Source organism: Hemitrygon akajei, chromosome 18 (assembly GCF_048418815.1).
Source record: "Hemitrygon akajei chromosome 18, sHemAka1.3, whole genome shotgun sequence".
NCBI classification, from domain to species: domain Eukaryota; kingdom Metazoa; phylum Chordata; class Chondrichthyes; order Myliobatiformes; family Dasyatidae; genus Hemitrygon; species Hemitrygon akajei.
The window spans coordinates 41,276,660-41,293,060 of NC_133141.1; the positions used below are offsets into that span (position 1 = coordinate 41,276,660).

Genomic DNA, 16,401 nt, shown 5'->3' on the forward strand with positions numbered 1-16,401 from the left:
TTCACCACCTGCAATCCTGGCTCTGTCTGATGCAGCAATTCATCACATCACAAATTTGGCTTAGTCCAATATCATGAAATGTCAACTCTTCCTCTTGCCCCAGATTTACAGCTTTTTCTATTGTTATCATAACACATTTCTTTCCTCAGACTCACTCACCCTCCTTTCTGAACTATCAGACTGGGATTTTAGGTTTTTCACTAGAAATTCCAAATGGACTTGCAATTGATTTTAATTGTTTCCTCACGTTCTACATAAAAGGGCCTTCTGAAAATTCGATCAGAAAGAGGCAAGAGGCGGGAAATCAGTTAACCTCTCAATGTCACCACCACACTCAAACATTCATCTTTCTCCAAGGCATTCTGAAGCATTGCTGTTCCTGCAGAACTTGCTGTAAAACATAATAGTAGCTCTGTGGGACAACTCCTTTAGCTTTGTGTTCTGCCTCACATTTTTAAAAGGCTGTAATCTGTTCTTTGTACATTCAGTTGCTTACACTACATTGACAAATGTGACAAGTGTTCAGGAGCATTACTTCCTTGTGGCCACCATTGAGGTAAAAATATAATCAAAGTACTTCATACTAACAGTTGAAAGAAAAGTTGAACAGATCTCACTGAAGTACAATAGTGTACAGTGCACAGCCAGAAAGAGATTCCAATTGGCTCTGGCCTGAATACTTACATATCACAGAGTTGCTACATTTGGTCTCAGTGAAAAATTAGTAATAGTTCCTTGAGTTAAAATGGTAAATTCTACAAGAAGATTCATCTGTATAGACATCTTCAATAACAGATTGACCTGGTCTGATGCAGCTAATCCACGATCATCCAGTCTGATCATCAATCAGGATGATAAAATGCATAGATTGAGTGAATAACTAGATTTTTAGCTAGTGCAGAAATGGCTAATATGAGGGGCATAATTTCAAGGTGATTGGATTAAAGTATAGGGCAGATGTCAGAGGTAAGTTTTTTTAGGGAGAATGGTGGCAGAGTAGAATTCCCTGCCAGGGGTGGTGGTAGAGGCAGATATATTACGGACATTTAGGAAACTCTTAGATAGGCACATGGATGATAGAAAAATGGAGGGCAGTGTGGCAGGGAAGGGTTAAATTGGTTTTAGAATAAATTAAAAGGTCGCCATAACATCATGGGCTGAAGGGACTGTACTGTGCTATAGCGTGCTATGTTATGTATTCGTGGAATATTGTTAATGATTACTATATCAACTCCAGGCACCTTTCCACATATTGAACTTCTTTGAAGCCAGTGCCGGAGAAGTTGGAGTGCAAGAAAGATGAAGAATTAAGGTGACAGTTTGCAAGTTATTTGCCTAGGCTGACAGTTGAGAGAGATAAGGTGCAAGCTGCTACCACTAGGAGATGGAAAAGTACTGGAGTTATAATTACGTTATATTTTTGAAGAGTATAAAAAGGGGCATTTCTTTATGCAACTGGGAACCTTCTCTTAGTTGAGTTGCTGATCTCTGGAGCTGCAAGGAGGGCAAGGAAGGGGACAAAGCAAGAGCAAAAAGGACAGGTGAAGGAGGGAGGGGTTAAAGGGAGTGGTGGAGTGGGGGAGGAGAAGATGTGGGGAGAGAGAGAGGGAGAGATCTTAAAAGCTATCGGACACTTGCGGTTCCCTTTGACAGTATATTGTGTAGAGTTGCTTAGTGATTGGATGATAAGTATTACTTTGTTTCTTTTACTACTTTATTAACAATTTTTCTTTTTTTCTGTATATTATTTTTTATATTGCTCTAAAATAATTTCTTTTCTTTATCAATCTTTTTTATTAACTTTCAAATATATAAACATAACAATGATAGTGATACAAAGAGATTGGAATTACACTAATAACGGTTAACGTATACAGACACAGACTCAGAGTAACATGTGTAATCTAAGCCTCCCAACCTCTTAGTAACTAAACATGAGAAAGATTCAAAGAAGAAAGATCTTTTACAAGAAAAAAAATCCCCCTAAGCTAACAAAAAAAACAGAATAAAAACAAAACAAAAGCTGGGCTGCCTTATTTCATCGGTTAAAATCATTATTTGACATTAACTCTGCGCCTCTATACATGAACAAAAAGTTATTGAGAAGGATTCAGAAAAGGTCAGCTTACATCATATGAAAATGTTAAATAAATGGTCTCCAAGTTTCTTCAAATTTAATCAAAGAGTCGATAGTGCCACTCCTAATGTTTTCCAAATTATAGCATGTTATAGTTTGGGGGAAAGCACTGAAATGTAGTAGGGGGATTAGAATCTTTCCATTTAAATAAAATGGATCTTCTGGCTATTAATGCAACAAATGCAATCAAACGGCAAGCTGAAGGGGTTAATTGACTAGAGTCCATCACTGGTAATCCAAAAATTGCAGTAATAGGATGAGGTTGTAAATCAATACGCAAAACTACTGAAATAGTATCAAAAATATCTTTCCAGTATTTTTCCAAAAGAGGGCAAGACCAGAACATCAAGGAAGCTACCTCAGAATTACATCTGTCACAGACAGGATTTATATGACAATAAAAGCGAGCTAACTTATCTTTGGACATATGGGTCCTATGAACCACCTTAAATTGTATCAAGGCATATCTAGCACACATTGAAGAAATGTTAACGAGTTGGAGAATTTTCTCCCATTTCTCTATAGGTAAAGATACCTGAAGTCCTCTTTCCCATTCATTCTTAATTTTATCAGATGTACCTAGATGTATTTTTGTAATCAGTTCATAAATAATTACTATTAAACTCTTCTCATAGGGGTTTAAACCTAAAATTTTTTCTGTAATTTCAGTTTGATGTGATACCGGAAAAGTAGGTAACATAATATTCAAAAAGTTTCTAATCTGTAAATATCTGAAAAAATGTGATCTAGGCGAACTATATTTATTAGACAACTGTTCAAAAGACATGAGACAGTTATTAAGGAATAAGTCATGACAACATGTTATTCCCTTCATTCTCCATAAAAGAAAAGCTTGATCAATTCTGGAAGATTGGAAGAAAAAATTAGATATAGTAGGACTTGATATATTAAATTTATTCAAATCAAAAAAAATTACAAAATTGAAACCATATTCATATTGTATGTTTAATTACTGGATCAATCATTTGTTTATTGAGTTTAGTAAGTGCAAAGGGAAGTGAGGCCCCTAAGATAGAAGCCAATGAGAACCCCATACAGACTCGCACTCGAGGTTCAGCCCTCGTGGACAATGAATTTCATCCAGATCTTGTGTCCAAAACGTTAAATATCAAGTATTAATTGCCCAATAATAGAAACTAAAATTCGGCATTGCCAAACCACCCTCCTTTTTTGATTTCTGTAAATATTTCTTACTTAATCTAGGATTTTTATTCTAGATATATATGAAGAAACTTTAGAGTCCATAATATCAAAAAATGATTTAGAAATGAAAATTGGTACCACCTGAAATAGATACAGAAATTTAGGTAAAATAGTCATCTTAATAGTATTAATACTAACAATCAATGATAAGGACAATGGGGACTATTTAGTAAGTAGTTGTTTAACATGATCAATTAAGGGTAAAAAGTTTAAATAGATCCTTCTGCTACTTAGTAATTTTAATGCCCAAGTAAGTAATCAGTAAATAAGTAATCAGATTGTCTATAGACAATAGACAATAGGTGCAGAAGTAGACCATTTGGCCCTTCGAGCCTGCACTGCCATTTTGAGATCATGGCTGATCATCTACTATCAATACCCGGTTCCTGCCTTGTCCCCATATCCCTTGATTCCCCTATCCATAAAATACCTATCTAGCTCCTTCTTGAAAGCATCCAGAGAATTGGCCTCCACTACCTTCCGAGGCAGTGCATTCCAGACCCCCACAACTCTCTGGGAGAAGAAGTTTTTCCTTAACTCTGTCCTAAATGACCTACCCCTTATTCTCAAACCATGCCCTCTGGTACTGGACTCTCCCAGCATCTGGAACATATTTCCTGCCTCTATCTTGTCCAATCCCTTAATAATCTTATATGTTGCAATCAGATCCCCTCTCAATCTCCTTAATTCCAGCGTGTACAAGCCCAGTCTCTCTAACCTCTCTGCGTAAGACAGTCCAGACATCCCAGGAATTAACCTCGTGAATCTACGCTGCACTTCCTCTACAGCCAGGATGTCCTTCCTTAACCCTGGAGACCAAAACTGTACACAGTACTCCAGGTGTGGTCTCACCAGGGCTCTGTACAAATGCAAGAGGATTTCCTTGCTCTTGTACTCAATTCCCTTTGTAATAAAGGCCAACATTCCATTAGCCTTCTTCACTGCCTGCTGCACTTGCTCATTCACCTTCAGTGACTGATGAACAAGGACTCCGAGATCTCTTTGTATTTCTCCCTTACCTAACTCTACACCGTTCAGATAATAATCTGCCTTCCTGTTCTTACTCCCAAAGTGGATAACCTCACACTTATTCACATTAAACGTCATCTGCCACATCTCTGCCCACTCACCCAGCCTATCCAAGTCACCCTGAATTCTTCTAACATCTTCATCACATGTCACACTGCCACCCAGCTTAGTATCATCAGCAAATTTGCTGATGTTATTCTCAATGCCTTCATCTAAATCGTTGACGCAAATTGTAAACAGCTGTGGTCCCAATACCGAGCCCTGTGGCACCCCACTAGTCACCACCTGCCATTCCGAGAAACACCCATTCACCGCTACCCTTTGCTTTCTATCTGCCAACCAGTTTTCTATCCATGTCAATATCTTCCCCCCGATGCCCTGAGCTTTGATTTTACCCACCAATCTCCTATGTGGGACCTTATCAAATGCCTTCTGAAAATCGAGGTACACTACATCCACTGGATCTCCCCCGTCTAACTTCCTGGTTACATCCTCGAAAAACTCCAACAGATTAGTCAAGCATGATTTACCCTTGGTAAATCCATGCTGGCTCGGCCCAATCCTATCACTGCTATCTAGATATGCCACTATTTCATCCTTAATAATGGACTCTAGCATCTTCCCCACCACCGATGTCAGGCTGACAGGTCGATAGTTCTCTGTTTTCTCCCTCCCTCCTTTCTTAAAAAGTGGGATAACATTAGCCATTCTCCAATCCTCAGGTACTGATCCTGAATCTAAGGAACATTGGAAAATGATTACCAATGCATCCGCAATTTCCAGGGCCACCTCCTTTAGTACCCCAGGATGCAGACCATCTGGACCTGGGGATTTGTCAGCCTTCAGTCCCATCAGTCTACTCATCACCGTTTCCTTCCTAATGTCATTCTGTTAGATTGGAGCTTGCATATCTAATGGGAAAAGTTCACTCTTATTAAGATTCAATTTATAACCAGAAATAGTACTAAACTGAGCAAGTAGTGATATTATTGCAGGGATGGATTTCTCTGGGTTAGAGAAATATAATAACAGGTCATCTGCATATAGTGGTACCTTATGTATCTCATTCCCATGAATAATGCCAAATATATTGGGTAAATCATGAAGAGCGATTGCCAAGGGCTCCAAGGCAATATCAAATAGTAAGGGACTTAAAGGACGGCTCTGTCTAGTATCTCAAAAAAGCCAGAAAAAGGGGGATCTCTGATTATGGGTAAGTACAGAAGCCAAAGGTGTATAATATATCAATTTAATCCAAGATATAAACTTTGGGCTAAAATTAACTTTCTCAAGCGTATTAAATAAATATTCCCATTCAACTCTATCAAACGCTTTCTCGGCATCAAGCGAAATAACACATTCTGGGGTATTAGATGAAGGAATATATACAATATTCATTAACCTCCTAACATTAAAATACAAATAACGATTTTTAATAAATCCTGTCTGGTCATCAGAGACAATTTGTGGCAATACATTTTCCAATCTAATTGCCAATATTTTGGAAAAGATTTTGGAGTCCACGTTCAACAAGGATATATGATGTACATTCAGAGGGGTCTTTATCTTTTTTAGGAATTAAAGAAATAGATGCTTCATAAAAGGATTGTGGTAATTTACCTACAAATAAGACATCCTTAAAGATTCTACATAACCAAGGAGAAAGTAGATTTGAAAAAGATTTAAAAAATTCTACTGTATACCCATCCAAACCAGGTGCTTTACCAGAATTCATCAAATAAATTGCTTTCTTTATTTCTTCTTCCATGATGGGTGCATCTAATGCTAAACGTTCATTAAGTGGTAATTTCAGAATATTCAATTTCCTTAGAAATTCATGCATTATGGTAGAATCATCAAGAAATTCTGATTGGTATAAAGAGGTATAGAATTCTTGAAAAGATTTATTAATCTTGTCATGGTCAACCGTCAAACTACCATCCCGTTTACGAACTTTAACAATCCGATGTTTAGCCCAAGCAATTTTCAGATGGTTGGCCAATAATTTACCCTATTTATCACCATATATATAACATTGACTCTTAGTTTTAAGTAATTGATTTTTAATTGGGGATGTTAATAACAAACTGTGCTGCATCTGAAGTTCAACTCTTTTTTTTATAAAGCTCCAGATTAGGAGCAACAGAATGTTTTTTTATCAATTTCTTTAATCTTATCAACCAATGTACGTATTTTATTGTTAATTTGTTTTTTCAATCCAGCAGAATATGATATAATTTGACCATGGATGTATACTTTAAAAGTATCCCATAATATCCCACTGGAAATTTCTTCCATAAAGTTAGTTGAAAAGAAAAAGTCAATCTGTTCTTTAATAAAGTTAACAAAGTTTAAGTCCTGAAGTAGAGTAGAATTGAACCGCCATTGCCTAGCGCTAAAAGTTACATCAATTAATTTGATTGATAGTTTCAAGGGCGCATGATCGGAAATGGCGATTGCATCGTACTCACAGGCAGTAACAGACGGAACTAACCGAGAGTTGATAAAAAAGTAGTCAATTCTAGAATAATTATGATATACATGAGAAAAGAATGAAAATTCCTTATCGTTAGGATATAAAAACCTCCAAATATCTAAAATTCCGGAGTCAACGAAAAACAAATTAATAAGAATAGCAGATTTGTTTGGAGGCACCTGATTAGACACAGACCTGTCCATCAAAGGATTCAGACAACAGTTAAAATCTCCACCTATCATAAACATATATTCATTTAAATTAGGAAGAGATACAAATAAATGTTTAAAGAATTCAGGATAGTCAGCATTTGGTGCATAGATATTAACCATAACAACTTTTTGGTTATAAAGTAAATCAGTAATTAATAGAAATCTATCATTCAGGTCTGAGTTTGTTTCGTAGAGAACAAATGAAATCAAGGAGTCTATAAAAATAGATACACCTTAGCCTGTGAATTAGAATGGAATTTCTGCTCCTTCCAAAACCTAAAGAAAAGCTGATTTTCCTCCTTCCTCACATGAGTTTCCTGGGCAAAGATAATCTGAGCATTCAATCTATGAAAAACTTTAAAAATCTTCTTCTGTTTAATCGGATGATTCAAACTATTCATATTCCATGAGACAAAGTTAGTAATATTATCCATTTTATTTGAATAAACCATATGGTATGTAAAGGGTTAACCTTCCTTCATAGGAAACTCATGAATTAGGAAGAGGGGAAAAGGTTTAAAGGGGAACCAGAAGTTATGACAATTCAGACATATTTGTAGTTTCAGTTCAGCCCAGATGAAAAAAAACTAAAATAACTTCTTATAGCATTTAACATGTGTACATGTAACATGTAATTCCTCCTTTATTTGTGGATATCTCTTGCTGCTGAATCAGAAAAGAACAAGGAACAAAATTTAAAATATTTTCATCACAGAGACAGACTTGAACCTGGACCTTTCAAATACAAAGGCAAAAAACTGTAACTGGATCAGTGTTGAGCAGAAGTGAGTGGTTCCAGGGAAACAGCACCAAAAGAAAGACTGTATCTGGAACTGCTACCCACTCTCAATGCAGTTTATTTTAAGAAGCACAGAAAGCTGGAGGAACTCAGCAGGTCAGGCATCACCTGAATAAACAGTCAATGGTTTGGACAGTGACCCTTCATCAGGACTGGATAGTGAGCAGGGAGATTAGAAGCTGGCAGGTGATAGGCGAAGCAAGGAGAGGGGGAAGGTGGATGGGTGGGGGAGGAGAGATGAAGTAAGAAGCTGGGAGGGGATAGGTGGAAGATGTAAAGGGCTGAAGATGAAGGTACCTGATAGGACAGGACAGTTAGATTGAGACAGTGACAATAATTGGAAGAAGGAGGGGAATCAGAGGTAGGTGTAGAGAAGGGGTGAAAGGTTAATAAGAATGGGGAGTGGAAAAGAGATAAGGGGAAAGGGAAGAGTTATTACTGTAAGTTACAGAAATCGGTTGGAGCCTACTCAGACAAAATGAGGTGTTGTTCCTCCACTTATTACTTACTTATTTTAAGTTGTGCCTTTTAGAATATACTGAAAAGGATAAGAACAAAATGTGCAAACTTATGTTTCATCAATTGACCTATAGCAGTTGATGTCACGATCTTTGTGGACATCAGATGGAGTTGAAGACCTAGAACGAAATGTCCTGAGGTGAAGAGCAGAATAGGACCAAAGGTGAGGTTTAGTTTTATAGTTTATAGTTTAGTTTTATAAATTAATAGAGTAATATACCACAGAAACAGACTCTTCAACCCAACCCATCCCTGCTGACCAAGATACCGACCTACAGTAATCCAATTTGACTGCATTAGGTCTAAATCCCCGAATACCTTTTTTAATCCATGTTTTGTTAAGCATAATTATACCAGCCTCTACCACATCCTCTTCAGCTCATTCTCTGTCTGAAAACCTACCTCTCAGATCCCCTTATCCCTCCCCTCTCAAGTCTCTGCCCCTAGTTTTAGACGCTGGGAAAAAGACTGGGACTCTCCACCCTATCTGTGTACCTCATAATTTTATAACCTTCTCAGCCTCCTTCACTTCAGGAAAAACAGTCTCTCTTTATAAATGGAAGCCCTCCAATCCAAGCAACATATTTGTGAATCTTTTTTACGCCCTAACTTACTCATATCCTTCATGTTGATTAGAACTGCACACAATATTGCAAGTCCAATGTTCAAAGTGAATTTCATTATCAAAATACATACATGTCACCATATACAACCTTGAGATTCACTCTCCTATGGACATACTCAGCAAATCTCTAGAACAGTATCAATGAAAGATCAACCAGAGTGCAGAAGACAACAAACTGTGCAATTGCAAAATGTACTGAAAGAGCAAAAAATAAAGAGAACATGAGATAGAGTCCTTAAAATGAGATCACTGGTTGTGGAAACATCTCAATGATGGAGCAAATGAGCATAGTTATCCCCTTTTATTGACGAGCCCACTGAGTGAGGGGTAGTAACTGTTCTTGAACCTGGTAGTGTGAGTCCAAGTGTGGTCTAACCAATATTTTCTGCAACTGTTACATGACCCACCAACTTTGGTAAGCAACACCATGGCCTTCTTTGCCATAGTATTTACCGTGTTGCCACCTTTAGTGGATCCAACACCATTTGTACAAAGAGCTACCTGTTCTAAAACAGGGAAGGAGTAACATCCATCTTCTTGTATTCTTCCCCATTACTTGGTGCAACCAGCTCAAGTTCAAGTTTATTGTCATTCAACCCTACACATTTATACAGTTAAAAGAAACATCGTTCCTCTGGGGCCAAGGTGCAAAACACAGTTCATACAGTCATACACAGCACATGTGGTTGTAATCCCATACATACATAGAGTAACAGCTGTAATTGAATAACTAAGATTTGTTACGAATGTGCCGCAACTCTGAGGGGCCGAAGGGTACAAAGTCACCCCCTCCTTTTTGAGAATCGCAAGATCGCTATTAATTCGGGTCTGGGACCCAGGAAATGAGAGAGAGACACGCAGAATCCACAAGGTTTGGAATGTGTCCTGGCCTCAGCGAAAACAAAAACCCCTGATAATGGCTATTGTCTCTTGGAGACGGAATTGTGTATTGAGTACTGTACTATTCATTGAAGCCCCTCAGGGGACGACCAGAGTGGGCTGGTTGAGGGATTGCATCATCCCAACCTGACTGACATCTGAGACCCCGTGAGTAAGGATAAAAGAGGGTCTGGGGAACAACCCCTTTAGACGCACCAGGAGAAACGCTAGAAATCCCATGACAGCATTTAATAGCGACAGCCGGTGGGGGCTCGTGTGCGTCTTTCCCTTGCCTGGGATTGGCGGGCTCACCACGGAAGAACGGCTTTAGCTAAAGGAGAGGCCACAAGTGAAAGGCCACGACAACGAGACTCCGACAGATCGAAATCATAAAAGGAAAGCCGGCAAGTTTTTCTCCCAAAACTCTCTCTCTCTCCAACCATTGCAAACCCAGCAGTCCCCAAAGGCTGCAGCCTGCATGAACTGAGTGAACTTTATATTTCCATCGGACAATACATTATCCCCTAGACAATGATAGAGCTTATTTCTTATTATTATTATACCCGCACTTTTAGATTTAGTATTGACGACGTATGTTATCTGTATATTTGCATTGATATTATTTTTGTGTATTTTTACTAATAAATACTGTTAAAAATAGTATCATCAGACTTCAACGGACCTCTCTATCTTTGCTGGTAAGTGACCCAGTTATGGGGTTCGTAACAGATTATGGACTGCTTCTGCCGAAACACCCAAATGCATACCAAATGCTTGATATGTATAGCAGGTCGAACCAGCTACACAGTACAAATATGCCCTGATGAAGGGTCTCAGCCTGAAACATCGACTGTTTATTCCCCTCCGTAGATGCTCCTTGACCTGTTGTGTTCCGCCAGCATTTTGTGTGTGTTGCTCAAGATTTCCAGCATCTGCAGAATCTCCGGTGTCTATGACACAGCAAAAGTAATATTCCCCAACTCACCTGAGTCATGTGCTTCGTCTGACTGCTAATGCCAGCCCCCGTTAAGCTTCCTGGTCTGATTTCAGATGCCATCAACCGCTCACTGTTCTCAATCCAGCCAAACAAGGCATGGGTGCTCTGCCGCGTCTTTGTGAAGATAATTCCTTGGGAATTTGAGGTCTTAAATTGCTTCAGGAGTATATTCTCCAATTTGTCCAGCTTTGGATTTTCATAGTCTTTATTGAGCGCAAGTAAGAGCATCTCTTCAATGTTATCTGGTGAATGAACCAGACAGCTTGTGAATATAAAGAACACTAAAATCATCCATAACTAAATAGTTTACATAAATTATCAGTAGTCTGCCAAAGTTCAAAGTTCGAATTAAATTTATTCTCAAAATACATGTATGTCACCATATACAACCCTGAGATTTTCTTACAGGCATTCACAGTAGAACAAAGAAATACAATAGAATCAATGAAAAACTACAAAGGCTGACAAACAACCAGAAGATGACAAACTCTGCAAATACAAAAAAAAACAATTAATTAATTAATACTGAGAACACAAGTTGTAGAGTCCTTAAAAGTGAGTACACAGGTTGTGGAATCAGTTCAGTGTTGAGGTGACTGAAGTTATCCATGCTGGTTGAGAAGCTAGATGGCTGAAGGGTGATAATTGTTCCTAGACCTGGTGGTCTCCTGTACCCCCATCCTGATGGTAGCAGTGAGAAAAGGGCATGGCCTGGAGGCGGGTTCGTTGACTTTCCATGCCGCTTCCTTGTGGCAGCGCTCCTTGTAGATGTGCTCAGTGGTGGGGAGGGTTTCATCAGTTTTATGATAAGTGTTGGTATAAAATAATGGACTTCTTGTTGTAAAGCTCTGTTCTTATTTTCTCCCTAAAATTGTGAGTATTCCTAAATGAATCCACCAATCCAGTGACTATTCTTTAATATGCAAGCATGGCAAGAGTTGCAGGGAATGTACTTGACTGGTGGAGAACTATAGCTAAACTTGACTGTGCTCACCAGATGCCCACAGAGTTCCAGCACATATTAATGAATAGCAGCCATGAATAGAAGCTTGGCCTCTTCTTCCTCCTCCCTTTCCAGGGTTGGTACTTAACTTATCCATGGTGTTGTACCCAACATGCATGTCAACAGTAAGTTCTGTGTCCCCATTACCCCTTTGCTGCTTGGGCCCAAATGTTTCACAAGGCCACTGCTTTGAGTTCAAATTTCTTTATTTTCAAATTACTTCAGAACTTTTCATGTCCTGGGCTAGCACTTTATCCTGATAAGCACCTCTCACTCCTCAAGCACAGATATCACCTTAACTCTTAAACCTCCTGAGTTTATGCAGTCAAATACCAAATACCAAGCCCACATATTCACCTCACTTGTGGGGTTGTGTGGGCACTGCCCTTGCATATCCATTCTGCAAGCTTCAGCTCACTCAAAAAGCCACAATGCAGACCTACATACGTTCCACTGTATTTGGTAGGTTGCAGTACCAGACTGCAAACAGGCCAAAATCACATAGCAAGTCTTAAGGCATGCTTACCATCAAACAGCTTAAATAGGAATCGATCTGTCTGATCCAGAAGAACTTTTGTTTTTTCTTCAGTCCTGTAGAATTCCTCCAGGTAGCGAAGTGCATCAATCATCTGCACCGTGTCATTGATCAAAAGTGCGTCGTTGTACTTACGGAGGTGAAGTGCACAGATACGCTTCTCTCTGTTGGACTCAATAGCACCTAGCACAGAAAAAAATATTAGACACTCTAGATTGGGAAGGCCAATTACTTCCGAGAGCAAACAGACAGTTTACAAGCTAATTATTACTGACTGATGATAACAGGACCACCAGTTCATTATAGAATCATGGAATTTTATAGTACAGGAGGATGTTCGGTTCATTACATCCATGCCAGTCAAGAAAGAGCTATTCAGAAGCTAATTCAGAATTAGGTTTATTATCTCTGTCTTATATGATGTGAAATTTGCTGTTTTTCAACGGCAGTACAGTTCAAAAACATAATTACTATAAATACAAAATAAATAAGTAGTGCAAAAACAAGGAATAATGAGATAGTGTTCATGGGTTCATGGCCCATTCAGAAATCTGATGGTGGATGGGAAGAAACTAGCCCTAAATTGCTGAGTGTAGGTCTTCAGGCTCCTGTACCTCCTCCCTGATGGTAGTAGCAACATGAAAAGGGCATGTGCCAGATGTTTAGGTTTCTTAGTGATGAATGCCACCATCTTGCGACACTGCGTCTTGAAGATGTCCTTGATAGCAGGGAAGCTTGTGCCCATGATGGAGCTGACTACATCGACAACCCTCTGCAGACCTTTGCAATCCTGAGCATTGGAGCCTCTATCCCAGGTTGAAACGCAACCAGTCAGGATGGTCTCCACCATACAGCTACAGAAATCTGCAGGAGTCTTTGGTGACATAATGACAAAGTAGAGCCACCGGAATGCCTAAGCCAGGATTAAAACTAATGCCTTTCTTTTCATCCTGCAAACTACAGTATTTCACCTGCTCGTCCAGTCATTTTTAAATATGATGAGCTTTTGTTTGTAAAAGAAGAAGTAATTTCCCCTCTAATCAATCCTCCTTAAATCTGTGTCCCTTGGTTACAGATCTCTCAGCTAAAGGAAATGGATGTCCATTAATTCCTTGGCTAATAGGAAATTGTTTACTTGCACTGCACCTTCTCTGTAGCTTTTACACTTTATTCTGTATTTTTACCTTGTTTCACCTCAATGCACTGTGTAGTTATCTGATCTCTATGAACAGTGTGCAAGACAAGCTTTTCACTGTACACGTGTCAATAATAAACCAATACCAGTCATTCCTGCTCAGTCTCCGTCGATTTTTCATCATACGCTAAACCTTAACCAAATTTCTCTTAAGATCTTCTTCCAAAAAAAACAACCCCAGACCATCACTATTTCTCCTCAAACAACAAGACAACAATTCTGGGCATTTAATTTGGATTATTCCAAAACAAAGGAACATTTAGAAGCTCACCTTGGTTTTTGTGGTGAATCATATTGCTCCCTCCATTTTCCAATGGGCTATTTGATGCTGAAATTTCCTGATTAAAACTAAATAATCAGGATATAGGGAACATTTTATCTTACTTCCCTTCTGAGCTGATGCAAATTGCTTATCAGCAACCAGAAAACATCATCTCCTCACCTATTTTTTCCAGCTCTACCACAGCTTGTTCATAAATCTGTGACCCAAAATTCCTTGTGATTGAAGAATCACTTAGGTGGCTGTGAATTCTTGACATCATCGCCTTAATTTTGTCCCCAAAAGGGTCCTGTGAATGAGTCAGGAGAGAAAGTGAAAATGCAGAAAGAAAAAGCTGCAAAACACATTCTGCTTTTAAGAACAGATTTGTTAAAAGAAAATCTTCATCTGAGATCACTTTTTTTCTTTGTTCTTGCATTCAAGTCTTCATACTCAATATCCTCTTTGAGTTATAAGTCATGCAGTAGATAGTATGGACTCCATTGAAATTCAGTGTGTCAGTCTGAATCATATAAATGGGCAGTGGTGTTCTGGATAACTACAAAACACTTTCATTCAAAATATATGGATGTTGATTGATCTATTATATTCTACACAACATTTCTTTGCAATGTGAAAGAGTAGGAAAGGGCTCATTCCATTAAGTTTTAATACAGCTGAATGTTAGTACACAGAACTAGCTGCATCTCTAGTCAAGTTGTTCCAGTACAGGTACAACACTGGCATTGTCCCAACATCTATAAAGGCAGCATAAATCAAATCTGGTCAATTAAGCCTCATTCAGTCTACTCTTAATCACTGAAGTACTGCAAGGTGTTATCAAGTGGTTCAACAAAGCTTAATCTGTTTCACCAGACCTTAGCAAAGGCTTGGTCCAAGTATAGACCAACAAACTGGATTCCAAGGATGGGATGAATGTGACTGTCCTTGACATCAAAGCAGCATTTGACTGAGTGTGACATCCGGGGGCCTGGTAAAACTGAATGGGCATCAAAAGGAAACAAAACATTTCAATGTTTGGACTCAAACCTCAATCAAGGGAAGATAGTTGAAATTAATGGATTAAGGTGTCTCTGCAGGATCTATGGAGTTATCTAGAACAACGGCATGTTATTCAAAGATAAGGGGCTGCCCCTTTAAGAAGGATATTATAATAAAATTCTTCTCTTAGAGCAGGGGTCCACTGACCACTTGCTTAATGGTATTGGTCCATGCGATAAAAAAGGTTGGGAATCATTTTTTAGTTTCACTGTCTGTCAGTCTCCAGCTGGATTACATTCAATGTGTCCATAACTCTCTGAGGTAGAGAATTCCAATGAGTTCCTCTAAGACAGGAATCTAATCCCGATGCCTGGATTATGCTCTTTTCTGCCAAAAGCAGAGTGCCTGTGAAGATACTCCAAAACCTACAGGCATTTGAATGGAGGGGAATACAGAGAAGTCAGAAATATGCAAAAAAAAAGCAACAATTTCCTTTGTAAGTGATTCAGAGATATTGTGGAATATTCAAAGCTTTTGATGCTTTCAACAGCTGGATAAATCAGGGGGTATGATTTAGCTGGATGATAACTTTTTTGTCATTTTTTTATTGGACAGAGCACTGCACATGACAGTAATGTTTCATATAGGGCCTCATAGCTTTAAGCTTCAAGGCAGACCCGGATTGTGTTGACCACAGTAAATCTAATAAAGGTAAGTTCACACTTACTGTGCGGTTTGACACCTTGCTGCTGGTAGGAAGTTCTGAACCAAGGTTGCAGTCCATAATTCCATGTGCCAACATATCCAAAGTTACATAGCCAATCATGGATACAGCAATCCAGTGAATAAATGATCTTGTCATGATTTTATGAATGGGGATACAAACACAAGGGGACAAATCACACTCCTGCTTCTATTTCTTATGTTCAATGCAATGAAGAGGGAATTTGGCATGCTGGTCTTCATTGGTCAGGGCATTGAGTACAGGTGATGGGATATAGTGGCACTATCGTATGAGAGGTTGATGAGACTGCACTTGGAGTATTGCGTTCTGTTTTGGCTGCCCTTTTATAGGAAAGATGATATTAAACTGGAGAGAGTGCAGAGTTTTACAAGAATGCTGCCAATACTTGAGGGTCTGAGTTACAGGGAGAGGTTAGACAGGCTAGGACTTTATTCATTGGTGTGTAGAAGTTTGAGGGGTGGCCTTAATGAGGTGTATATGATCATGAGGGGTGTAGATAGGGTGACTGCATCTTTCTCCCAGGGAAGGGGAGCTTAAAACTAGAGGGCATAGGTTTAAGGTGAAAGATTTAAAAGGAACCTGAGGGACATGAGCTGCCAGAGAAAGTAGTTGAGGCACTTTTAAACCAATATTCAAAAGATAATTGAATAAGTACATGGACAGGGAGGTCTAAAGGGATTTGAGCAAAATCCTAGCAGCTAAGCTAAGTTTGCTTGAGACTATGATCCCCATAGACAAGTTGGGCCATAGGGCCTGTTTCCATGT

General features: G+C 38.9%; 1 protein-coding gene across 4 annotated transcripts in view; it reads right to left on the reverse strand.

Annotated features, from left to right (window-relative positions):
• Positions 1-16,401, reverse strand: part of dhx58 (DEXH (Asp-Glu-X-His) box polypeptide 58) — a 49,128-nt gene that overhangs the window by 9,317 nt on the left and 23,410 nt on the right. For all 4 annotated transcript variants that reach the window (XM_073071475.1, XM_073071477.1, XM_073071476.1 and 1 more), the window contains exons 6-8: positions 14,073-14,199; positions 12,427-12,618; positions 10,886-11,139 (exon numbers count right to left, since the gene is read on the reverse strand). In XM_073071475.1, coding sequence (XP_072927576.1) covers positions 10,886-11,139; positions 12,427-12,618; positions 14,073-14,199 — 573 coding nt within the window. The remainder of the gene's footprint in view (positions 1-10,885; positions 11,140-12,426; positions 12,619-14,072; positions 14,200-16,401) is intronic.